The following is a 27,598-nucleotide window of genomic DNA, read 5'->3' on the forward strand; positions in this document are numbered from 1 at the left end:
TCACTCCTGGTTCTCCTCCCATTCAAACTCCTTACAAATTCTCCTTTCTCTATCATCTTCTTAAATGATCATGTTCTCCCCAGCTCCTTGACTTTGACCCTCTTCTCTTTCTCACTCTGAAATAATTATTCAATAATTATCAACAGGATAATCCTCAAATCTTTATTTCCAGCAAAGACCACCCTTCTGGACTCCATTTGGTGGGGTGTATGTCTACCCGGATGTCCTACAGACACTGAAAACTCACGTTTACCTGAAAACCTAGTGAACCTGTGTTAGCTAACTTGGTGAATGAGATGAACAAGTACTACTTTTCAAAACAAAACCATAAATATTATTTTAGATTCTTCCTTTTCCCACATGTTCCACATCTACTCATTAAGTACTATCAATTCTACCTTCTACCAGAGAAATTTAAATTTTGATATCCGAAAGATTAAGAAATTTTCATACATTTTAACTTTTCATACTGCATCAGCTCAAGTCACACCACAAAGGTAATATTCCTTTACTAAAAAACTACACCTATGTCTATAGATATAAGATATTAATTTGCTTTCACACCTAATTTACTAATAAGATGTCATTTGTAACTACTACTACTGAGCTGCTGAAGATGTTATTTTGCTTAGAGTGTCAAACATTACTTTCCTTACATACACAGTCATGATTAAGCCACAGAAAATTAAAAGCCATTTCTGCACATACCAAGATTTACTAAATGTGGGCTAAATTTTAAGGGTTAATGTATATTGGGGTATCTTACTAACAGCTTCACTAAGGATTATGACCAAAATTGAACAAATGAATTATAATGTTCTCATCACAATTCACTCATTCTACTTTTCCAAATCGATATGAATAAAAAGAGGTACTTGCCTGTTTATCCAAATAAAATGCCTCTATATTTTCTTTATGAAACAAAACTTTTATTCTGAAAAGGAAGTTTACTCTGAGCTCACTGCAAAACTATCTATTTCAGTCATATTCCAGATTTAGCAGGACAAAGGGCAACAGCAGGAAATGGAGCATCACCAAGGTCCAAAACAAACTTGGTTTAGGGAAAAAAAAAACTCAAATCATTATTAGTATAATTAAACTCTATGCTTTAATTATAGCAAAAATAATTTTAATTAAAGCAAAATATAGATTAAAAATTAAGACTTTCGTAAGACAAAAAAAACTGCCCTCTATCATTATGCAATATAAAGACAAAATGAAAACAATCATGATATACTCTTGCACTCATATATGTATTTTTAAAATACTAATTACATCTAAAGACCATATTTTTATATTTCTTACCCTTATGAGGCATTTATATAAAATCAATTCATTTTTTTCTGAGTTTGAGAAATATGCAAAATAGTTATTTTTTCCATTTGACAGATGAGAAAACTAAAATATAAAGAAATAACATAACCTTTTTTCAGGTCCTTAAGATCAGAAGCAGATGTGGACTAATCTTGACTCTAATCCTGTAGCTCCACAAGTTTAAGTGTAAAATGAATTTCCCCCCCCCCAAAAAACCAGCAAAATGTCATGCTTTTGAGTCACTTCATATCCTTTTACAGAGTTAACGCATTTGATACTTTCCACTAGACAGAACAAAAATAACAACCTTATCGAAGAATTTGATAAGCCTCCCAAAGGCTCAGTTTCTCTTCTGCATATTGTGGTGACCAACTGTAGCACTCCCAAAAGGCTAAATGACAAACAAATACACTTTTATTTCTATCCAAAGACAGCAGCTGAGATAGGGACTTTATGATACATATGTCTTGTTCTACGAATTATATGATTTCCAAAAAATGGAATGATAACCACAAGCACACTGACGAACCATCAAAAGATACAAGGAATAACAGGTGCCTAAGAGCTAATATAAACTAAAATCTTTAGATATTAAAAAGCAAATCAATTTGTCTTCTATACCTGAGAAAAATATGTTCAGACAAGCAGTAGTAGTTAACTACTGAACTAAACTCAATACAAGATTAAACCTGTACAAGTTAATGTTTAACTTATAAGAGCTATATGGAATGCACTGTTAATAAAATCCTTGACCCTGGGTGGGGATGAATATTTGGAGACAAGGTAATTTCAGACGACATAACTGGATTTAGTAGTCTTATACAATGGTGACAGATTCTATAGAAAACAGGATGTTGGGTGATGAGAAATTATCCTGCCTATAATATGTAATAACTAGATGAGGTTAACAAATAGTTAACCTACTAGAAGATAAATGTTTCTAACAATGCAATTAAATCCCATACCTAGCAGGAGAATGTGAAAAGTTAGACCTAAATAGTTTGGTTAGAAAAACAAACTGTGAAGATTTTTTTACCCAAATTCTTTTCAAATCTAAAGTTTAATATGTGAGGACCCATCTGTTAAAAACTGGAACCAGTAATTTATTTTAATTCTACTTAAATGACTTTAATCACTAACATTTAGGCTTGCCACTGATCGTAGACTAATAGGTAGAAGAGAAATCTATATATGCTCTTAGTATTCCTTTGACAGGACAGTATTTATTACCCAAGGTTACTTCTGATATAGTCCTATTTAAATACCTACTATAAACTTTTATAATTCTCAATGGCAACTTTAAAAACATCACATTACATAGAAACTCTATGAGGTATTTTAATATTGATTTATTGCTAAACCACTGTAGAGCACCTGTGCAAAGGTATGCACTGTGGCAAATAAAGAGAATATCTTAATCTTAATACCCTGCAGTAGAACTTCAAAATTCTTCAGTCATTTTCTTTAATCAGGTATGCATATAATATCTGATATGGATAGCATAATAGCAAAATAGTAAGCAGTGTTTAAATTTTAATCATTAAAGATGATCTCGAAACTCAAGAAAAATAACTGGTCACCTTGGAAGGATGCTAGTATATCAAGTCATTCTAAAAACCAAGAGAGAAAAATCAAACATTTCTCCCTTCCCTTTAAGGAACTGTCATCAAATAATTGATGAGGGAACATTTCTCTTTATATGTTCTACTAATAAAGAAATGATAGGATTGGATATTAGTTTTGCAAACTCCTAATGAAATAATTATCACATATAGGCAAAACTCACTGATGGTCAAGACACTCAAATCATTCTAGCCTCACTCACCAAACAGAATGAGAATCAAGCAAGCCTCCAGATCTTCCAATTTGCAAATACCAGTAAAGAAGAAGAAATAATTTAAATCTAGGGAATTCAACCAGCAAAACCCAGACTAAGAAACATTCTTATGTCAAAATGTGGCTTCTTCAACAAATAGAAGGAATAAAAAGTGAGGTGAGTGGTAACCTACAGATTAAAGATTTAACATTTCAACAAAATACAATATTATACTTTATTTAAATATTGAATCAAACAGAAGAAAAATAAAAACATTTAAAATACTACCAGGAAAGTTTGAACACTGACTGAATATTTGATGATTTAAAGAAGTATCATATTATGATTATATTTTTAAGAGGAGTTCTTATTTTATAGATATAATTTTAAATATTTATGAATAAGATCATATGTTGCTTTAAAATAATTCAGGAGTAAGATAGGGGTAATGGAGGATTAGCGATGAAACATTATTGAACACAAACTGACAATTATTGAAGAAAGGTGACAGATACGAAAGGGTTCACTAAAGTATCTTCTCTATTTGTACCTCCTTGAAATTTTCCTTAATAAAATCTTGAAAAAGAAAGATGAACTATAAAGTTCTGAATGATAATCAACAGAATAAGGACCAAAAAACTCAATGTCACTCAGAATTCAAAACAAATGAAAATCTTAATGGTGAGTTAGACAAGCATTCTTCCTGTCCACATACACTATTACTACTTGACAAATGAGAAAACTGAGACCCAAAGAGTAAGTCTTGCTCAAGGTCACAAAACAAACGCCAGTAAAACCAAAACTAGACTCTACAACTGCAAGTCCAGAAAAGGTCCAATTTGGAGCTAATTAAGTTAAAAGAAGATCTGAGAGGTCCTGAAGTAGTCTAAAGCCCAACAAAGGTGTAAAAAAAAGGTCTCAAAAATTAGGCAGTAAAAAAAGGTCGGGTGCCTGAAGGGTATATACTACAGTGAGAGCAATAAAGCTAGAGAGAAATTATGAAAAACTGGCTATTGGGTAATCATCCTCATTAGGGAGCAGAAGTGTTAAATCTATGATGTATACTTGAAAACTACTAAAAATAAAGGTGTTTGCAAGAAAGAAAATTGTCTAGCTCTAAAGTAGCTTACTCATGAAATGGTGAAACAAAATCACTTTAAATAACAATTTTTTAAAAACGGTTGAAAAAACTTTTAATCTTATTAAGTGTACATGTGATTTAAATCTTAAACATAAAAATGGGACTTATCTTCTTGTTCAAGAATAGGCTTCAAAATTTGACTGTGAAGGGCTTTCATTACTTAGATTTTCATGAAGAGTAAGGAATCACATTTATATTTTGTCATTAAGAATAAAATTTCTGTATGCCAACAAACTATATCTTTTCAATGAGCATGTGTCACTTAAACATGAACTCAACTTAGAAACAACATAAGACAACAATGTAACCCCATTTGCCTTTTGTCATTCAGAAAATAGTAAAACCTAGTAAGTTTGATATATTTTAAATAAATCTTTTTCAAACTACTATGCATTCATATTTAAATTTTAGCTAACGTGTGTTAGTGACTATTGTCAAAAGTGTCTGGTGAATTGGATTCCTTTTTTTATTGGAAGAGTAGCCTATTTATAAAAGACATTTCCGGCATTAAATTACACAAGGGTAAAAGCTATTTTAAAAATCCATATTAAACATTTCAGAGCATATGTCCTCCAGTAATTGTAAGAAATATCAAACCAGAAAAGTAAAGAAAATTCCAGTGTGATCTCTGAAATTTAATATTATATCTAATTGAGATCATTTTGTTAAATAACTTGTTCTTTGCAGAACTAAAAGTATAAAAAAGGAGTCCAAAGGAATAATGCAGAAACGGAAGCTGAGACTTGAGAACTTCACCACACAGATCTAAAGTAACTTTTAGTAGATTAAAGATGTGTCTCTTATCCTTGCCAATATCTTCAAAGTAGTAATGTAGCCCCTCACTTGAAAAATGTTTTTAAGTAGTACCTTTCTCCACCAATAACCTGAAGTCAAAGCTAACATGTAATAATTCACACAAAGGCAAAGAAAGAAAATTGTTTTTGAATGACAAAATGAAAAATATCAAGTAATGGATGGACTTGAGACAGGCAGTACTGAGTTCCAGGCTCGGTTCTGCTACTCAGTAGTCCCTTTAACCTCTGCATCAGTTTTTTCCATCAGTAAAAGGAGATAATTACAATACCCATCTCACAGGATTGCTGTGAGGATCTAATAAGACAATACTCACAAGGTGCTAACATCATGGCAAGCTTAAAGTAACAACTTCAAATCAATAACCTTGTTACATAATCAGTAATCTTTTTATACAATTTAAAAGGTTAATTATGAGTAAAAATTTAATGCCCTTCTTGTAAAAATATATCTTCCCACTTAAGAAAGCATTAAGAAAAATTAAAATATTTTTTCTTTTAAGGTCATTATTTTACTTATATAAGCTTGAGATCCCTGAAGACAAATATCCGATAAAAACCACACTCAATTTTTAATAGTATGCCAATACTGTGCATGTGTTCAAACCTGAAAAAGTGAAAAACAGAAAATCCCGAGTCTGTAGACTATCAATAAATACGCTATTATCCATTAAATAGAGTGGTAATAGGCCAGTCACAAAATTTTATGAGTATTTTAAAACTTGGAAATAAAAAAGAAAGCAGTTACCTTTGTACAATAAAGCATCCAAAGTTCAAAGAGCCTTTCTCTGGATGCCATTCTGGCTTTCACTCTGGCACTTTAATTTCTCCTCAAAAAAGAAAATTATGTTCAAGACCACAGCATGTTCATTTTATTTTCCAAGTGTTCCAGCCATTACAGTAGAGCTCAAAGCAGTAGGGAAAACAAAAAGAAGTCATACAAATGTACTGTCTTCTGGTCAATAAAATTCGGTTTCAGCAGTTACTCCAACTTCATCAGTGGTAGTTGGGCAATTAAATAAATCTGTGAAAGAAAAATAAGCAAATATTTGCTAGAAAAAGCAGTCATACTAAAATTTTCACACTTATCAGAACTAGAGATTTATCTACTTCCGTCCCACGTACAGCAGGCTAAGCTTTTACACTCAGAAATACGATTTCATAAAAACTTGTATTTCAGGAAAACATTACAGCTAACACAATATTTCACGATAATATAGTCAGAATCCTCTAGAGCAAATTCAAAAGAGTACACAAAACTAAACAGGCGTCCAGATAATAAGCAGCAACACGACGTTCTCATCTAATTTCTATAAACATAAAAGAAAAAGCACACTTACTTCTGACATTTAGAACCCCTTAGAATTTTCTAGTCTGCTACTTAAACTTGCTGGGAATGTTTGTCGTTGTGTCGTGGGGCAGGGCGTGGGTAGGAGGGTGAGGAATTCCTGGTTTGTTTATTTTAACCATCTACAGAGAGTGAAAATCAACCTGTCCACCTGGCCTCTACCTCTTCATCCAGGAAGAAAGGAACACGCACGCACCCACAAGGAAACTACCCCAAGAAAGCTTTCAAGTGTTCTGGGAGATCTTTAAATTTTCTCCTCGCATCCCAGACAACCGAAAAGGAGGCAAACTTAAGGTATGCCAACCTGCCAAGAGAAGCTTTGGAAATCGGTAATGCGAGGTCGGCGTCTCCCGGCCCGCTACCCACGCCCGTCGGACCGTACCGAGACACACCCGGGCCAACCTCGCCCCCTCACAGCCGCCCCACACTCTACAGCGCGTTCACCACCTGGCACCCGGGGCCCTCCCATTTCTGCCACGCAGATCCCTCTTACCTACGACTCCCTCCCCCTCACCGCGCTCACGCTGGGGGGTTGCGCCGACGCCGCAGTCCGACATCTAACTTGCTTCCCTCGCCCCCTTACCAACCCAAGGCCCCGTGTCACCCCGCAGCTACGAGGCGGGGTGGAGAGGGAGGCGGGGGCCGGGAGGACTCAGGGGCGGGGCTGTTCCTTTAGCTAATCATTCAGGCCTCTGAGGATTTAACCGGCCCCGGGGCACTCACTGTTCATTGGTCGAGCAAGCCGATAAGGGGCGTGGCTATCTGAAGCCCCGCCCAAACATACCTGCGCAGTCGCAGTCGACTCGACTTCTGAAAACGGCTGCGGGCGCCAGCCAAGGGACTCCAGTCTCACCCCAGACCTAGACGTACAGGGGCGGAAGGCAGGGGTATGCGAGTGACGTGCTGACGTCAACGCCCCCGGCACCGCTGGGGTCCCTCATACGTAGCCTTCGGCTGATGCCGTCATTTCCGGGAGTCATCTGAGGGCGGAAACCATACAATGATAACTAATAGGTATTTTGTTTTCATTTCTTGTTGTGGAAGGGGGATTGGTCCTGATAATTACATGGCAATGTGAAAATAGACAGCTGCCCCCACACGATGCCCCAAATCCTTTTCCCTAAATGAATTTATGCCTCCTCCTTTTCTCCCCACTGAGCGTGAAGTCCAAAGGGCTTATTTTGGCAGTACTAAAGGCTTAAAACCGGTTTTGCTCTTTCAAGGGGAAAAACATAAAAAGGCTACATTTATGAGATAGAAACAACTTAAAGGTTTTTTTAAACCTTGTTACATGATTTCCTGTTCAGAAAAAAAAAGTGCAGTGTGCTGCCAGCATTCATTTATTTTTACATAAATGCTCTTTGATGCTGAACCAAATCTGACTAGTTTTCAATATGAAAATAAAATAAAAAAACTTATTGGAGTTATTTCTAAACATAAATTGTCTCTAATCCTAATGTTAACAGAAATGTATACATAAATCAGGTTCAATGACTCTTCAGCTAACACCTATGTGTTCGAGAATCTTATTTAACATCGTGCATAGGAATGCTACATTTTCTAGCATTTGACCTTTTCAGCAGTTGAGAGTTACTCTATTTTGTAAATGGAAATACCACTACTAAAAACAGAATGCTATAAATAGAATATCATTTGTTTTCAAAGACTGGCGATATATTAGAGCGATGCAAAAATAATAAGTGAGATATTTTGTGGCAGACCTTAGGGCTAAGATTAGGACTGTAATCTGTGAGTTATCTCAGGTAAATGCTGAAGCCACAAGCACCACTAACAAGTATTCTCAGGGCAAACGGGGAAATGGGTTAAAAACTTTATTGTGAAAAAATGTCAAGGATACTCAAAAATAAACTAATATAATGAAACCATTGCTACTAATCTTCCAAAATTATCAACTAATGTCCCATCTTGTTTCATATATACCAGCAGTCGGCAAACTGTAACAAAGAGGCAGGTTGTAAATATTTGAGGTTTTGCTGACAACTTAAAATCAAAATAAGAATATTTCATGGTATGTGAAAATTAAGTGAAATTCAAGTTCCAGTGTTACACAGTTTGTTGAAACAGAACCATGCCTATTCTTTTACTATTGATAGCTACTTTCACTCTCAGATGACAGAGTTGAGGATAATTTAGAGTAGTTGTTTGCAAATTATTCCTTTTCAGCATCTCTCCTTGGTCGTCCAGCAGGCATGTGAAACTTAGTCTGTAAAAACTTCAGGAGGAGGGAGAGGAATTCCTCTTGCTACAGAATCCCCCATTTCTGTAATTAGTAGTTCCATGCTTCCAGCTGGTCAGTCCAAGAACTGAAGGAGGATCCTCACCATCTATCGCATATACCTCACATTCTGTGTAATCCTTTCAGATATATCTTCATAATATATCCAGAATCTAACCATTTTTCTACACCACCACCACCCCTACCACCTTGATGTGAGTTACCACTAAATCTTTTCTGGATTATTGTAGACTTCTAATTTTTCTCCCTGCCTGTGCCTCTGCATTCTTCCCACCCATAGATTACTCTGAACACATCAACCAGAGTGATCTTTTAACATAGAAAATAAGATGTCATTCCTCTGCTAAAACCCCTCCCACTGAAAATGGCTAGCAAGGACCTGTGTTTTCCTCCCACACTTCCCTCTCTAATTTCTCTATTATTCTGGCCTGCCCTTATTCCACTCCAAGCACATGGCTTCCTTACAGCTCCTCAGATTCACAAAGCACACTCCCATCTCAGAGATTTTACATAAACTGCCCCTCTAAGTGGAATGCTTTTTCCCCTGTAATTTTTTGATAGACATGATGTACTAGATAAAAGCAATGACAGTAAATAGGGCTTTTGTAAAGTGGTGGTGAGGTGCTAGGGGAGTCCTACGATTAGGTCTCAGTCTTTTAGTGAGCCTATGAACTGTAACATCACAAGTGCTTCAGTTTTTCCCCTTTCGGTGGGAAAGGATAAGTAGAGTGGGCTGGAGTTGAGTATTTTCCTTCCCTCAGATCAGTTAGGCTCTGATAAAACCCCAATAGTTTAGGCTCTAGTAAAATAGTTTCTCTTCATGGCAGGCCTTGTTAAAAGGAAGAGAATGTTCTGGTTATTTGAAAATAATTCCTTTTCCCCTCCCCCTGCTGGAAGCATAAGGGGATTTTTCTCTGATATTTTTTTGTGAGAACCTGATTGAGCTCCTAAAAATAAAACAAAAACGTGGGTCTTCCCCCAAGCCTAAGACAGCCCGCCCCAAAGCCCCTGGAGTTAACTCTCATGCTTGTCCACAGAGTCTCCAGCAATTTGCCAATTACATTTCAGGTTTTCCTACCCCAGTACAGGTTCTCATGGAGAATTCTGCTTAGGTTTTCTTCTCTGGTAGGTTGTGATTCTCTGTATTCACCTGTCTGTTTCACGATTTAGGGGCAATATTTTGCCCTATGACCTCATGTTTAGTTTTTCCAGGTTTTTACTTGTTAGAACGGAATGATGACTTTTAAGATTCTTACATGCCAAACCAAAAACTAGAAGTCTTGTCTATTCCTTTCAATAGGTACCAAAGGAGTGCCTAATCTATAGTGTCAGACATGCTAATGCAAACACCCAATTATAATTATATTGACAACCACCAAATAATAACTATGGTTAAGGCAGGTTTCTTATAGAGACTGGTACCTGAGCAAGACCTTGAAGAAATGTTAAAATTTAGCTCCAGGAAGAAAGGGGAATTCTGAAAAGAGAATGCTGTAGGTAAAAGTTTGACTCCTGAGGAAATTCTCCACCAAATTTGAGCAGACCGTAAGCAATCTAGCTGAGGTGAAGAAGGAAGATGAGGTTGGGAAGATATAGGTTGTGATTAGCTCTCACAGTGAGGCAGGGGTCCTGATTGCCGGCTTAATGATTTAACTTTAATGTTATATAAAATTAGAGTTTTTAAGTAGGGACATGACAAGATTAAAACTATATGTTGTTCTAGGCCTTGTCATGTCTTTTTCAAGGCAACATGTAATCATGTAATCTCCCCCAAACACACAGAATATAGTAATTAAAATTCAGTTGAAACATGAAAGGAAACCACTTTGCTTTCATGTATGATGAACTTTCTACGGTTGCTAGAATGTTAATTGAAAGTTAAGATGTCCACAGTCTACAGTAGAGAAAAATTCTTTAATCAAGTAGAAAAAGAAAATTACAGGAAATTTTTATTTAAAGATTAGCATTTTCTCTTTTTCAATTCTAATTTCCTTTTACTTAAATGTGAAGAGAAAAATTTGAGACAAGAAATGATTCATGGTTCTAAGAAAGCAGTTTTTTTGAAATTCAGTTGCTCTAATTCAAATTCACATTAATCAACATCTGAGATTACTTTACCTGTTATGTATCAAGGAGTATTTCTTTCTCACAGCAATACTATAAGAATTAAGAAGGAAAAACAAACCTTTGTGCAATCTCTACCACTAGGTCTGTTTTACCACCACACAGCTCAATGAGTTTTCCTCCTACATTTGTCACAGTAAAAATAAAAAAATGTATGATATATCTGATATTGATCTATTAACATTCCTAGTTACTATATCTCACACAGTTTTCAGTTTTGTGAATAATTGTTTTGACTTGTATATTCATTTGATTTATTGGCTCCTTTTACTTTTTCTATTTGAGTAATAAAGCGGGTTAATAATTTCTCAACTTATTTGGAATTAAGGTATTGAGATCTAGTGCTTCAGGGGTAAATGACTATAACTGTGACTCATGGGGGTTTACTTTTTCATATTACATCAAAATTGTAAATGCATTCAAATAGGTAACACTTAAAAAATAGATCTGAGATCAGGGAGGTCCTAGTTATATTGACAGTTTGATGCATAATAAAGGCAGTTCAGCTCAGCAATGATTAAAACAATAAATGCGTCACAGTTTTCACAGACATTTCTGGATAAACATATATTATTTCACTTCTTTTTTATTATAATGGATTTAATATAAGGGGAAAGATTTTTGTTTACTGAGCATTTCATTCTCACATTTCCTGGCAAAAGGATCATAAGCTTTTATCATATGATTCATCCTGATGAAACGCATTAGTAGAACAAGAAGATTATGGTTTTCAGCTGTAAATAACCAGATGGAAAATAGTGCCCTAAAGAAATGTGTGAATGAAACAAAAGCTTGTTTCAGTACGAATTAAGAGAACAGAAAATTAAAAACAGAACTTTTTTTTTCAATTTACTTTTTAAGTTTCTGAATGAAAAATCAAGCAGTCTCTGTAGAGGATATTCCCTTAGTTGAATAATTTTACAAATAGAAATGGCATCACAAAAGCCTAGCTTCCTAATTTCCTAATTACATCTTCTTACTGTTTGCAGTTACCCACTCAGTCCCATTCAAAGTTTTCTGATGTTTTAGTGGATACTGAAATATCATTTTATTACAAAAAAGAGAACCACTTAGGGGCAGTACACAATGGTAAGTTATTATTTAATGGTTATAGTTTCAGTTTGAGATGAAAAAGTTCTAGAGATGGATAGCGATGATAGGTGTACAACAATGTGAATGTACTGAATGACAATGAACTATAAACTAAAAAATAGTTGAAATGGTAAATTTTACATTATGCATAGTTTACAATAAAGAGGAAAAGGAAGAAAAATAGTTATTCCACTTGACTAAGTTATGGTAAAAAGGTAAGAAATTCTAAAAGCAAAAATAGACATTTTGTGTAATATTTAATACATTATAAATTTTATTTCTTGCCAGTCACTTGTAACAGCTCTTAAAAATAATAGAGGTTATGGAAGCGATTATAAATTCCAGATACATTAGTGATCAGTAACTGACCAGCTGAGTCAGCATATGGATAATGAAAATAGCAATTTCCTTTCCTTTTTAGCTTTCTTATTTACTCTTTAGAACTTTTGCTTTAAAGTTGAGTCTTGGTAATCACCAACCTTGCCTACTTCCTAAGCTGCGCCCCTAGAAATCCTATTATCTTTCAGTCTCTCCATTCCTGTTCTTAACTACGTGTATAAATTAAGGGGTGAATTAAGCTAATATAACACAGATATGATAAAATATTGTGGATTAAATAAGACAGGAATTTTAAATCTTACTCTCATAACAATTTAAAGGTGAGTTAACTGTCCAGGTGGTAATTCCACAGTGAGATTCAAGAACCCCAGTTCTTCCCTTCTCATTGCTCTTCCAACCCTTAGGACATTCACCTTGAAAACCAGCTCACAAGGAGAAAGAGTGAAAATGAACGGCTATTTCCTTTTAAGCACATGACATGGAAGTTGCACATCACTTCTCATATTCCATGAGCAGGATGTTAGTCAATGGCTACATCCAGTTGGAAAGGATACTGGAAAATGTTATTTCTTACTGGGAATTCATATGCCTAGTTAGTACTATGGGAAAGTTTGTGGCGGGGGGAGACAATTTGCAGTCTGCCAAACTATCCTACGCCCACCATCATCAGGACAATTAACTTGGTTTGTTTTCTAATATCAATATCTCAACTATTACATTGCATCTATCATAACATTCTTCTAAAATGTTCCCATAGTCTTATTCCACAATTCCTGTTTAACAAACCACCTCAAAATTTAGTGGTGTAAAACAACTGTTTAATTGTGCTCACACATTCTATGGACCAGGAATTTGAGCACAGCAAAAAAGGGATGGCTTGTCTCTGTTCTTCAACATCTGAGATCTCAGCTGGAATTCTCCAAGGCTGGGAGCAACTCCACGGCTGAGGGCTAACATAATCTGTAGACATCTTCATTTATATGTCTGGTGGTTGATGCTGGCTGCTGGCTTGGGACTTCAGCTGAACTGTCAACATAATACTAGCCCCTAGCCTTTACATTTAGTCTATCTGCATGGGCTCCTTTAGGCTCCTCACAGTGATTTCTTAAGGAAGAAACAAAAAGCACTAGCCATAATGGATTACATAAAGGAAAAAATTGATAACTTTAACTGTATTAGGATTAAGAAAGCCTGTTCCTCAAAAGTTCCTTAGAGAGTGAAAAGAATATTTTCCCTACAATGGGAAATAAATTTGCAACCCATATTTTGATAAGACTCTTATCTGGAATACATGAAGAACTTCAACAAACAAGTAAGCTGTCTAAAAATTTTTTTAAATGGGCAAAATATTTCAATTGGTCAATCATAGGAAGGGAAATACAAATGGAGAATACTGAAAATGTACTCAAACTCAATTGCAATTAAGGAAATATAAATTAAAACCAAAATTAAAAACCATTATATACTTATCAGCTTTGAAAAAATTAAAAAGTCTGACAATAAAAAGTACTGTTAAAGATATGAAACAAGTGGAATCATTCATTGTTAGTGAGAATATATATTGGTATAATCAGTTTGGAAGTCAGTTTGGCACTATCCCATAAGACTAAAGACATGAATATCTAATGACACAACCAACGAGTACTTGCATGCGGGCTAGAGAAACAGTGTGCATGTGTACCAGATATGTGTACCTTTGCATATCCATACATATTTGAACATCAGTCTAAGTATTTCACCAATTTAATAAAGAAGAAAAACCAGACAATCATTTCAATAGATGAAGTAAGTGACAAAATTCAACATCCATTCATAATGTAAACTTATTGTGAACTAGGGAAGATCTAAATCAAAAGAACTCTAAATGTGTATGAACTACAGAATGTAATGCTTTAAATATCTTCTGAATTATTTGGTGTATAAAATATCTGATAGTAGCTCAGGGCCAATGTTCCTGAAAAATTGTCCCTCTACTACATCTTTGTAACACCTTTTTAGTTAAATTATTTTGTGGCAAGGGATTTCAAAGCTCAAGGTAGTAGAAAATAAAGTGTTAATACTACTTTGGAAAAAATATAGTTCCCACATTAATAAAGTAATGCATATCCTAAAGGATCACCTTTTAATTTACAGACGGGAAGTAATTCTCTAGGTTGTCAAGAAACATACTTTCCTTATGAGTTAATTTTGATAGTTCACTAATTGTTTAAAGTTAAATCTAGTTATAACACAAACTTTGGAAGAAAAAACAATTCTCGGATTTAGACCTCTAATTCTTGGTTTCCTAACTATATGATCATGGGCAAAGTATTTAATCTCTCTGAGTTTGTTTTTCTTCCATAAAATTAAGATAATAATACCCAGGCCAGTTGTGAGGATTAACTGACAAATAAAAAGCATCTGGCTCTCAATAAATGTTATCTATAATCCCATTTTGGAACTAAGCAAAGTAAATATATTAAATGAACAACACCTTTACCTTCCACCTTTGTTGACAGTTCAAATGCTGCATAGCTTGGAAGAGTAGAGCAGGCAAGTTAAAAAGAAAGTGCATGCTGCTAGGTAGCAAGTTATTATGTAATTCTTTTAAATAACTTTTTGAAACACTAAGGATTGTAAGTTCATGTATAACTTTTGAAAAAACAAGTGATGAAACATGTCATTTACTGTGTTTAATTTTATATCTATATATAAAGTCCATACAATTCTTCCTAAGTGTTTAAAATTCCTCTTTTATAACAGGTGATTCAGGTGTGCTGCTCATTTTCTCTTTAAAATAAATGTTTTCAGTCCTACATCATGAGCAGAATTCTTGCAAAGCAAGGGAAAGTAAGAAAATTTAAGAATTCTAGATTTAATAGTTGTGGCTTATCTTATCTCAAATTTTAAAATTACTCAGCTAAGTATCAGAAGACTACTTCCAAATCATGTCTACATAATTTCAGTTCTAGATGATTTCACATGTAATAAACATGTAACTTATTCCCTATAAATTAGTGTTCTCAGCTATGAAATAGGAAAATACTTACACTTGGTTTCATCAGAAATTTTGTGTAGAAAAATTAAGCAACATGTGAAAATACTTGAAAACAAAGTGAACAAATCCTACCTATCTCACAAGGGAAATATAAAAATCAGATGAGATACTGTATATATAATGTTTTTCTACAAATTATACAACACTTTCCAAGGTATTTTTAGGGTAATTATTATTATTACTACTGCTATAAGGCAATAAATATAATAGCATCTAAAGGGAAGGTTAATGTAGAGAATCACAGTTTAGAGTAAATTTTTATAATGTATGCAGTAATACATTTAGTAGTACATGTATTACATAAATATAATAAATGCTGATATTTCACAAATTTGTTTTATTCATTTGTTTTTTTATCTATGAAAATTTACTCGATTCATCTGCTGTGATCTGAATTATTTTGTTCCTTTTCAGTTTAATGTTCTGGAGTTTTAAGATAAATGTTTCTTAAAGTGCCCTAATGTTGAGAGTTGAAGAGTGAAAAAAAAAATACAAAGGATAATTTTCTACTGAAATTTTTTTAGCAACTAGCTGGCTTCCTCCTAAAATTCATTACCCATGATTATCATCATTAAACAAATGAATCTGTGCTGCTCACTCTGAAGTACAATACATGAAGTTGCCTACACGAAGCCACTTGATCACAAATCAATACCTCTGTGGCCTTCAATTTTGGACTCCTATTTAAAATCACTTCTTTCATTTCTCCATCAATGCACAGCATGTGTCACTTTCCAGTATCATGACTAGATTTTCTTCTATATTCCACTTAATTTTAATTTTCATATCAGAACAAATTATATAATTGTTATATAATCTAAGGTAGTCCCTAAATCATTTAGTACTTACATGTAATTCCAATACTGGCTGTTGCTTAATTGATCTTTTTTTTAAGCTTTGGAGTCAGACAATTCTGCCCTTTCCAGGTGACCTGGAAAAAATTATTTGATCTTTTGAACTTCAGAGTCTTGAGTTTATTAATATGAGGTTAACAATACCTTCCTCATACCATACCAAACCTCCTATTCCTCACAACCCACTAATTCTTTGCAAGGGTGAATATAAAAAATTAAAAATTTATTTCATTGTGTTGGGAGAATCAGTTACTTGGGGGGAAAAAAAAAAAAAACAAAAAACCTCCTCGTGGAGAATAGTATGGAGGTTCCTCAAAGAATTAAAAATGGCACTACCTTATGACCTAGCAATTCCACTTCTGGGTGTTTATCCAAAGAAATCTAAGGCACTGATTTGAAGGGATATATGCACCCCTCTGTTTACTGCAGTGTTGTTTGCAGTGGCTACAATGTGGAGGCAACCTAGGCACCCATCAATGGATAACTGGATGGAGAAGATGTGGTGCATATGTGCAATGGAATATTATTCAGCTGTAAAGAAGAATGAAATCTTACTACTTGCAACGACATGGATAGACCCAGAGAGTATTATGCTAGGTGTGATGGAACAGACAGAGAAAGACAAATACTATGTAATTTCACTTATGTGTGGAATATGAAGAATGAAATAAATGAACAAACAAAACAGAGAAAGACTCATAGATACAATGAATAGACTGGTAGTTGTGGATGGGAGTTGGGTAGGGAGGCTGGGTAAAAAAGCTGAAGAAGTACAAATTGGTGGTTACAGAATAGTCACAGGGATGTAAACAATCTAGTGGGAAAAAAAAACTATTTAAACTTATCCTGTGTACCACAATAATTCAGTATATATATTTTAAAAGACTTATGAAAATTATAAGAAATTTTAGATATTTACCTCCTGTCTAGTTGAAGTAGTACTGTCTAAGCATAGAAGTTATCAAATTAAAAGGCAAATTAAAAACAGGGAAAGAGAATTTTATAGAGACAGAGTTAATATATCTGATAAAACATTGTTTCACCCAACAGACTTGAGAAAAAAGATAGATCCAATGTATAGACATGGTAAGAAATCCAAGAATAAAATCGGCATCCACAGTAAAACAACATATGACACTACTATATAATAAAGAATTAGACTCACCTTTTGTCTATGATTCTTGGGAATGAATCTAAATTCCTGGTATTTCCCAAGTAAAAGAGGTGTCTTTGTTATACATTTGCCCTTTGGATCACACCTGAGTTTATTCAAATAGGGTGACCCTCAGTGGGCCCTTAGGTATAGTCAGGATCGAGACTGGTCATGCCAGAGAGACCAACCACATGATTAGAAGGTTGAAGCTTTTGAGCCACATGATATCAGCCCAACTGCTGATCTCCAGAAAAGGGTTGGGGCCTAGAGAGTGAGTTCAATCACAGGGCCAATGATTTAATCAATGATATCCATGTACTGAAACTCCGCTAAAAGTTCTAGACATGAAGCTCAGTGGTGCTTCCTTGTTGGTAAACACACTGATGTGATGGGATGGTGAAGTGCCCCAATTGCATGGGAAAAGGCACAAAACTCTACATTCAGGACTCTCCCAGACCTTACCTTCTATGTCTCTTATATGTTCCTAATTTGTATCCTTTCTTATGAAACTATTAAGTGCCTTCTTGAATTCTGAGGCATTCCAGCAAATTATCAAACTTGAAGGGTTCATTGGATCATCCCGGATTTGTAGGCAGCTGGAAAAACAGGTGGCTTGGGGATCCCACTTTTGACTCGTATCTGAAATGAAGGCAGGACTATGCTCTTTAATTTGTGTGGTCTGTGCTATAACTGAATTGCAGTAGACCAGCTGGTGTCACAAAAAACATCAATTATGAAAAATATATTAAGAGATGCATGTAAGAATAGTTGCCAAAATATTACTCATTGTTATCTCCATGATGATTTCAGGTGATTTTTTATTGTTTTAAAAATATCTTTCCTATCTCGATCAAATTTTTTACAACGATCATGTGTCCTGTCTATAACAGGAGGAAACTTTTTACATTGTTGGGGGAAAAATGTAAGGTCTTGACAATATACTATTAAGTGAAGAAACTAAGACACTGAACAGTAGGTATTATATGATCCATTTATATTTATATATGTACACATCTATGTATATTCATATATATTTAAAGAATATGGCGATATACACATACTAATGGAATAAGGATAGGAACAAAATGCTGTTGACAGTGGTTCTATAAGGAAGGGAGCTGGGAAGGGAGTCATTTGCTATTTATATTTCTATATTGTTCAAATCTTTTACAACTAGAATATTTGTTACTCAAGTAATAAAAAAAGACAAAAACAACCCATAGAAATGTTAAAAAAAAACTCAAGGCCAACAGAAATTTATTTTTTTAAGTAGACTACAATATAAAAATGGACTAGTGAAAAATTGATATTTCACGTAAGAAAACATATATGAAAAATACCACACTAATAAAAAAATGTTAATTTTAACAAAAGTGAGATATTTCAAATTAGAAAAGTTTTTATATTATTGTAGTTAATGCTCATAAGAACATGATTCAATAGATGCACAATCAAAAATTACTGTGAGGTAGAATAAAACAATAATAAATTATAAAAATAAATTTGAAAATTTAGAAATGACTAAAGCTCTAACTTCTGTGCTTACTACTACAGAGGTAAAATTGATGGAACTGTAAACTCTAGTGTAATTAAAATTTAAAATGACCTCAGTGTTTCCATGGAAATAAAAAGATCTCATGAATAAAAAATTACTATTTGCAACTGATATACAAGTCTGTTACTCTGAAAGCCACACATTGTTTTATAGCTACTACAAGCTACAAGTTTTTGTTTTGTTTTCTTCTTGTTTATATCCTTTAGTTAAATCCTTCTTGAAGGTCTAAATATACCCATTTTTTTAAATATAAGTTTGATGTCAAAACATTATAATGTATTTTCAAATGTTAATCAAACCTGAAAAGAGAAGAAAGATCTTCTTAAGACAGTTAAATATTTAGATAATTCTAATCATCATTTTAAAGCCAGAATTTATACTGCCGCCTAAACATATTTCATGTAAAAGCAAAGTGGAAAAGTTTAATAGTTTATTAAATAAAAATTGAATAACGTATTAAAAAGATATAAAAATTGATAGTTTAAAGTAATTTTAAAAACTAGGAAGCAGAAAGACAGGCTTTTCCAAAATATTTTTATGATCGTGTCTAGATATGTGATGCCCCTTACCTGCAGGAGAATGTTATATGTAAATATGGTATATTATCAGGCATTTAGACTGGAGTTACCTTATATTGTGATGTCTCTTGGAGACCCGTATTTATAATACACTGAATATGTATTTGGTGGCTAAGGGACTAAAAAGATTGCTTCAATTAGCAACTAATCTGAGATACTTCCTGCCCCTACATTCCTTCACAGGTTCCAAAGTAGATTCAGCTGACCAGTCTGAAACATACCTGGTGTTCCTTTTAACATTTTAGCCATTTTTTTCTGCTATAGCTAACCTAAAAGCTGGAGGGCTCCAGGGCTAGAGTCCGGGCATTCTCTACATTTTCTTCTCAGGTAATCTCTCTGTTTTCTAGTTTTAAATACCATCCATATGTCACTAAATCATAGAACTGTTTACCTCCAATCCTGATCTCTAGACTAGTGTTCTACTTAAATGTTAAGTAGACTAGCACCTACTTACCACTTCCATTTGGAAGTCAAAATAACCACATCCAAAAGAGAGTTCTTGCTTTTCCTTATCTATCTCTCTCATCAGACTTCCTCAACTCAGTAAAATTCCCTACCATTCCTATAGTTACACTAAAACCTTAGAGTCATTCTTTATTCCTCTCCTTTCATACACTATCCCTGCACCTGCTCCCTGCTCCACAGCAGCCAACAAATCAGCAACTCCTGATGATTCTAACTCCAAAATATATCCTGAATTTGTCCATTTCTTCCTCTTGTATGACTATCGCTAAATCACCCTAAGTTTTCACCTGTGCAATTGCAATACCCTCCTAATTGCTCTCCCCATTTTCCTCTTCTTTAATATGTAGAGGAATGGATGTTTGGGATATTGCTTTGTTTTTGCTTTGAAGTACCTCCCAAAAGGAACAACTTTAAATAATTCCTATCAATAGTTCTCCAAAATAACCATTATAATTTAAAATAACACATTATTTAGAAAGTTAAGAAGCACATTTGATTCTAAAATGAATACATGTAAGATGCAGAAGTCCAGCCCAGAGTGTGTATAGAATTAGGCTGAAGATAAACCTATGAATCTGACAACAGTCAGTCAAATCTTGTGCACCCTGTAACTTGGGGACCTCACCTACCCAACGAGAGCTAGGCTTTCATGGACAACAAAAATGAGTAAAGTTCTGATAAGATTCTCATAAATGAGTCTACAGCCATGCCACCCTGAACGTGCCCGATCTTCTGATATCGGAAGCTAAGCAGGGTCGGGCCTGGTCAATACTTGAATAGAAGACCACTTAAGAATACCAGGTACTGTAGGCAATAAAAAATAAATAAAAAGTTTTTCATAAATGCCCTAAGGCAGTTTTTCCAAACAATGACAATCTGATGAGAAACCTTCTGAACATATAAGCTTACACCCATCTTCATCCCTATGAACTTCCTCTTATAGATGCACAATGGAAAAATGACAAGGACAAAAGACAGAAAGTATCATAATAATACAGATTTCTACTAAAAAAAAAAAAAAAAAGCTTTCAAACCTGATCAATGAATACTTTTAAAGATTCTCATTTGTACTCTCAAATTAAATAAACTAAACTTAGCATGTGGAGTGTTCAATGGAAAAGTAAGAAATCAGAGCTCAAACCCAATATAAACTTACCTATCACCATTGGTGAGACCCTGTGCAGAAGACTCAAAGGGCCTCAGAAAAACATGCTGTTTTCAAGTTGACCAGATTTTGATGGGCCCTCCAAGATCATCAAATGCTGGCTCCTTTAAAATACCTCCAAAGTAACCTGTTGATAAAGCAAAACTGAGTTTTTTGCTTACCGTGGTAAGGGAGAACACTATCTTGATAGTCTTTATGGTGTCTCACAGTATCTATAAGTTTGGGGGATCTGGTTAAAGATGAGTTTCAAAGCAGAGGATCTGACTGAAATTAGCATATCTTACATAATAGTTTTTTACTGGAGAGAGGTGAGAGTTTGGAAGTGATTCTTTCACAATCTTTTGCCTTCTTACACCAGTTTCTGTTGTTCCCTTCACAACCTAAACTCTTCACCAGCCTGGAACTTCTTTAATATAAAATGTTTTAAAATTGGTTGATTGAATTACTGTCTGCCACTACAGTACAACTCTCCATAGGGACAGGATTAGGTTTTGTTATGATAGGAAGTTGCTGATGGGTCTTCTGAGAAAGAACTTTGGGTCATTTACCTAGCCACAGGTCTTTTGCCCATACCATTCTTCCTATCTGAATTCTGATCAATGCTGGAGAAGCAATCATCATGGATAAAAAGGTAACAAATATGTAGATGAAAGGTACATGTTAGAGATGGTTACATGAAAGACCAAACTTAAGTGTCTGCCTTCCTGGTGGCAACATGGAACCACCATACCAGCCCTGGTTAGGTTGCCTTTTGACTTGGTTTCATAATTAACTAACTAATTAATTAATTAAAAAGACCTCTATATTTGGGCAAGTTACCATAATCCTGTCTCTGTTGCAAGCAGCCAAAGGACACCCTAACAGACATATAAGCTTGAGAATAAGAATAATGCCTACCTTCTAGGATTTAAAAGTTTAATATTAATAAAATTATAAAAATAAATATATATTGAGTGGCATGTATCAATATATAAGATCTTAATATGGATTAACTCATTAAATCCTTATAACAATTCACTTAGGTAGCTACTACTATTCTCTTAGATAAAAAAATATATATATATATATATATGAAGAACTGAAACTCTATGTAACTTGTCCACAGTTACACAGCTAATAAAGAGAGGAGGAGTCACATGGTTTCAGAGCACATGCTCTTAACTGCAAGTCCAGTCCACATTAGGAAATCACTTATGTCATGCCAGCAAAAGGCCAAATACTTTAACTAAACAATACAAAACCAAGTATAATGTCAGTTCTGTTCCTTGGAAGTAATGTCTTCTTTCTCTGAATTCTTACATGGTTTTATCTCTATTCCTATTATCATATTTACTACTTTTTATGTTGTATAAAGTTATCTATCTTATGTAACAGACACTAAGTTCCTTTACGGCAAACTTTTAAGTCATTCATTTTAGCATCCTGCATGGTACTTTACTCTGTCAGGGACAATACATAGAAGGCTCAATCATTATGACTAGTGGAGCCATGACAGGAGAAATTGGAAACTATACCATCAAAAGTGGTCCCTATATTATCAGGCATTTCTTGGGAATTACTTTGGACAAATCATATACCCTAAGTTTTGCAATGATATATATACCTGTCTCACCCATATTTGTTGTACCCTATTCCATCTCAAAATCTATCCTTGCTCTTCTCTTACAACCTTCTACTTCATCTTTCAACTCTACTGCTTCTGAAAAAACCCAAATGTGACATAATGTTGAAACTGAGCACTTCCACATCTAGTCAAGATGAAGTAAAAGTGACTACACTGACCTTTGTGCCTGAAACAACTATAAAATGAATAAAATATATGAAACAATGATTCTCGAAACGTTAGACATCATGCAACAAAGACCAGTGAATTTGAAGACAGAGTAATATAAACTATACAAAATGAAGAGACAGAAAAATTGAAAAAAAAAAAGAATGAGATATCTCATATCAGTGAGATATGAGATAACTTCAAGCATCCCAATATATATATAATTGGAATCCCTGATAGTTAGGAAGACAAAAATTTTTGAGGAAAAAAATGGTCAAAAATTTTCCAAATTTGATTAAAACTTAAACCAATAAATCCAAGCTCAAAAATCCACAAATACAGGAAATATGAACAGAAGTGGTTCCATAGTATAGTGATTAGAATGTCTGCTTTACACACAAAGGGTCCTGGGTTTGTGCCCCAGTGGAGCCACAGTCCATGGTCTATGGCCATGCCACCCTGAACAAGCCCCATGTCTGATCTTGGAAGCTAAGCAGGACTGTGCCTGGTTAGTACTTGGATGGGGGACCACCTAGGAAGACGAGGTGCTGTAGTCATAAATAATAAATTTTAAAAAAGAAATAAATATGAAGAAAATTACAGACATAGCATAAGCAAATTGCTGACAACTAGTAATAAAAAAACGGTCATGTGCCATTTAACAAACAGTATGCATTCCAAGAAATGCATCATTAGGCAATTTGTATCATATGAACATCACTGAACGAACATACTTACACAAAACCTAGATGGTATAGCTTAGTACTGTATGTGTTGTATTTTTGTGGCTAGCAGTGTAGTAAGTTTGTTTACAACAGCATCACCACAAACACATAAGTAATGCATTGTACTATGACATTACCATTGCTACGTCACTGAATGATAGGAATTTTTCGGCTCCATTACAATCTTATGGGACCACTGTCACACATGCAGTCCATTGTTGACTGAAATGTTATGTAGTGCATGACTGTATTAAAATCAGCTAGAAGAAAAAAAGATAGATATGCTAAGAAACAAAAATAAGAATGATAGCAGATTTCTCATTAGAAATAATTCAAGATAAAAGATAGTGGAAGAACTTTTTTTTTAAAAAAAGGAAAAATTATTAACGTGGAATTCTTTATCCAGGGAAAATATCATTCAAAAATGGAAGGCAAAATTGTTGTGGAAAATATAAAGGATGTCGGGACAGGTAGGTCCTGGAAACTGATTAAACATAAGGAAAGATGATGCCAGTCTTGTATGCACAAGAGTTAAAAGGTAAATAAGGCCAAAAAAAAAAAAAAAAAAGGAAGGCAAAATACTTTTTCAGACATGATAAACTTGAAAGAATTCATACGCCACAGATGTACACTACAAAAAAAGTAAAAGAAAGTTCCATTTAAAGGAATTTTAAAAAGAAGTAAAAGGAAAAATGACACTAGGTGGAAATATGGATCTACACAAAGGAATGAAGAACACTGAAAATAATAACTATATGGGTAAATAATTTTTTATTATTTAAATCTCCTTTCAAGGTAACCGTAAAGTATAAAAAATAACAATGTATTGTGGGGTTATTATATAGAAATAGAATGTATGACAATAGCACAAAGGTGAGAAAAGGGAAAAATGGAGGTATCCTATTGTAAGATTCTTATATGTGAAATGGTGGAATAGTAGTACTTGAAGGTAGACAGAGACAGTTAAAGATGCACAGTATAAACACTAAAGCAATCATTAAAATAACAAGAGTTACAGCTAATAAGTCAATAAAGGAGGTAAAATTGAATCACGGAAAAGCTCGACTGTGCCAAAAGAAGGCAGAAAAAGGGAACAAGGTACAGATGGAACAGAATAAAATATAGAAAGATAGAAGACATAAACCCAACCATATCAATGATAATATTAAATCCAAATGAAACCTAGTATATAAAACAAATTATGCATTCTAATTAAAAAGTACAAGTTATTCTAGAAATGGAAAGATATAAGGCTGTTTTACTCTTTGAAACTGAACCAAAGTCTCTCATCATATTGAAAGACTAAAAACAGAAAATTCAAATGATATTTTCAATACATACAGGAAAAACATTTGTCAAAATCAAATATCCATTCCTAATAAAAACTCTCAGCAAGAACAGAAAGAATTTACTCAATTTGATAAAGGATATATGCAAAAATATTAAGTATGTTAATATCATACTTAGAAGACTAAATGCTTTTTCTCTAAGATTAGAAACAAAGCAAGGATGTCCCATCTGAATACTTCTTATTGTCTATGGCCATGCCACTCTGAACAAGCCTGATACCATTTGATCTCAGAAGCTAAGCAGGGTCAGGCCTGGTTAGTACTTGGATGGGAGACCACCTAGGAAGACCAGGTACTGCAGGCTTAAAAAATAAAATAAGGGATTGTAAACTGACAAGGTCCTTGCAATCTGTGAAGTCAACCAAGAGTTGCCTCGCCAAATAAATGAATGAATGAACGAATGAATAAATTGTATTTCTATATACTAAAAAAAAAATTAGAAGTTGAAATTAAAAAACAATGCCATTTTTAAGTTCTTAGTGATAAATCTGATGAAAGATAATGTGAGACCTGCACACTGAAAACTATAGAACAATGCAGAGAAAATTAAAGAATCAATACTAAGGTTTCAATTACCCTCAAAATGATCAATATATTCTACATAATCACAGCCAGTATACCCTCAGGGTTTAAAAAAAGGAAATTGACAAGGCGATTCTAAAATTCACAGGGAAAAATGAAGGACTTACAATAGTCAAAACAAAGCTGAAAAAGAAGGCTCAGGGACTTATATTACCTGACTTCAAGACTTATTATGAAGCTACAGTAATCAAGTAATCAAGACAGTATGGTTCTTGGCATAAAGATAGACCAGAGGTTTTTAGTCCGGCACTACCGACATTTTAGGCCAGATAATTCTTTGCTGTGGGGGCTGTCGTATTCATTGTATGATGTTGAGCAGCATCTCAACCTACCAGAAACTAACAGTATCTCCCTCATTGTGTCAACTAAAACTATCTTCGGACTTTGCGAAATGTTCCCCGGAGGCAAAACTGCTTCAGTTTAGAGACCACTGAGGTAGACAATAGACCACTGAAAGATATGAGGGTCCAGACACTGGCTCACATATTAATGGATTTTTCCTCAAAGGTATTAATTCAATTCAGTGGAGAAAGTATAGTCTTCTCAAAAAATAGTGCTGGAACAACTGGATATCATATGCAAAAATAATAATAATAATAATAAAAGTCAATTTATATCTTGTACTATGTATGTAAAAATTACCACAAATGGATTAAGGACCTAAATGTAAACCTAGATATGAAACTTTTAGAAGAAAACAGGAGAAAATCTTGGGTTAGGTAAAGATCTCTGAGATACAACACGAAAGTATGATCCACAAAGAAAAAACACAAATTGGACTTCATCACAATTAGGAACTTTTTCCCTTTGAAAGATTCTATTAAGAGTGAAGATATAAGCTAAAAGTTAGAGGAAATATTTGTAAATTTGTAATAATGGACTTGTATCTACAATATACTTTTTAAACCTCTATAGTAAGAAAAAAGTCCAATTTAAAAATTGGTGATTCAAACAGACATTTCACTAAACATTTATAGATGACCAAAAAAACATGAAAAATTTTTCAACAGTGTTGGTCATTAAGAGAAATGGAAATAAAAACCACAGTGAGATACTACTACACACTTATTATAATGTCTAAAATTTAAAAGCCTGTCCATACCAGATCTAAGCTGGAATACAACACACCTGGAACTCTTATACACTGCTGATAGGAATATAAAAAGGTACAATCACTTTGAAAAATCAGTTGAGAATTTCTTAAAAAATTAACTATCTACCACATGACCCAGTCATTCCACTCCTATTTACCCAAGAGAAATGAAAGCATATGTCCAAAAAAAGACTTCTATACAAATGTTCAGAGCACTTTTATTTGTGATAGCCAAGAACTGTAAACAATCCAGATGTCTATCAATGGGTGAATGAACAAACTATGGTATATCCATACAATGGAATACTACTCAGTAGTAAAAAGGAATAAACTATTCATCCTGTGACATAGATAAATCTCAAAATAACTATGCCAAATGATGAAAGTCAGATTTTAAATGTTTTCATTTTTATGAAATTGTAGACGAAGCAAATTGATCTCTAGTGACAGAAAGCAAATCAGTATGTTCGGAAAAGGTGGGGTAAGGGTAGTGGGAGGGAAAGTGGGAATGGATTACAAAGGGATACTAGAAATCTTTTGGGGGGTGACGGTTATGTTCATTATTTTAACTGGGGTGATGGTTTCATATACATATACATATATAAAACTTATCAAATTGTACACTTTAAAATTTTGTAGTTTATTGTTATGTCAATTATATTTCAGTAAAGATACTTCACAGAAAAACTCTGCTGATATTGGACTCTCATTCTGTCTTTTGGTTTTAGAACTCACATTTTATCGAGATGTAATTAACACGTAATGTTTAAGGTGTACAATATGTTGATTTGATAATTTATATATTGTAATATGACTACCATCACAGCATTAGCTAACACCTTATCATATCATATAATTATTTATTTTTTTGTGGTGAGAACAATTAAGATCAGTCTCTGAGCAACTTTGAAGTTTATAATACAGTATGTTTTACTATCACTCCTATGCTGTACATTAGATCTTCTGGACTTTAGTTACAAGTTTATACCCTTAAACATCTCCCCTGCACTTAGACTCATGTATCACAC

General features: G+C 34.0%; 1 protein-coding gene, 1 long non-coding RNA gene and 2 pseudogenes across 7 annotated transcripts in view; 3 read left to right on the forward strand and 1 right to left on the reverse strand.

The window, feature by feature from the left end:
- Positions 1-7,327, reverse strand: part of NBEAL1 (neurobeachin like 1) — a 121,639-nt gene extending 114,312 nt beyond the window's left edge. For 3 of the 5 annotated variants that reach the window (XM_016161914.2, XM_036236212.1, XM_036236216.1), the window contains exons 1-2: positions 6,925-7,091; positions 5,832-6,107 (exon numbers count right to left, since the gene is read on the reverse strand). In XM_016161914.2, coding sequence (XP_016017400.2) covers positions 5,832-5,882 — 51 coding nt within the window. In that variant the 5' untranslated portion in view covers positions 5,883-6,107; positions 6,925-7,091. Of the gene's footprint in view, positions 1-5,831; positions 6,108-6,423; positions 6,853-6,924; positions 7,092-7,215 lie in introns of those variants that run through there. The other 2 variants (XM_036236213.1, XM_036236214.1) reach the window with 2 other exon arrangements.
- Positions 7,328-7,379: 52 nt separating this feature from the next.
- Positions 7,380-27,598, forward strand: part of LOC107519362 — a 45,815-nt gene continuing 25,596 nt past the window's right edge. For both annotated transcript variants that reach the window (XR_004955588.1, XR_001599104.2), the window contains exon 1: positions 7,380-7,445. This is a non-coding gene — a long non-coding RNA (uncharacterized LOC107519362). The remainder of the gene's footprint in view (positions 7,446-27,598) is intronic.
- On the forward strand, positions 20,582-20,698 carry LOC118614202 (annotated as a pseudogene).
- On the forward strand, positions 25,081-25,199 carry LOC118614651 (annotated as a pseudogene).

Source organism: Rousettus aegyptiacus, unplaced genomic scaffold (assembly GCF_014176215.1).
Source record: "Rousettus aegyptiacus isolate mRouAeg1 unplaced genomic scaffold, mRouAeg1.p scaffold_m13_p_2, whole genome shotgun sequence".
NCBI classification, from domain to species: domain Eukaryota; kingdom Metazoa; phylum Chordata; class Mammalia; order Chiroptera; family Pteropodidae; genus Rousettus; species Rousettus aegyptiacus.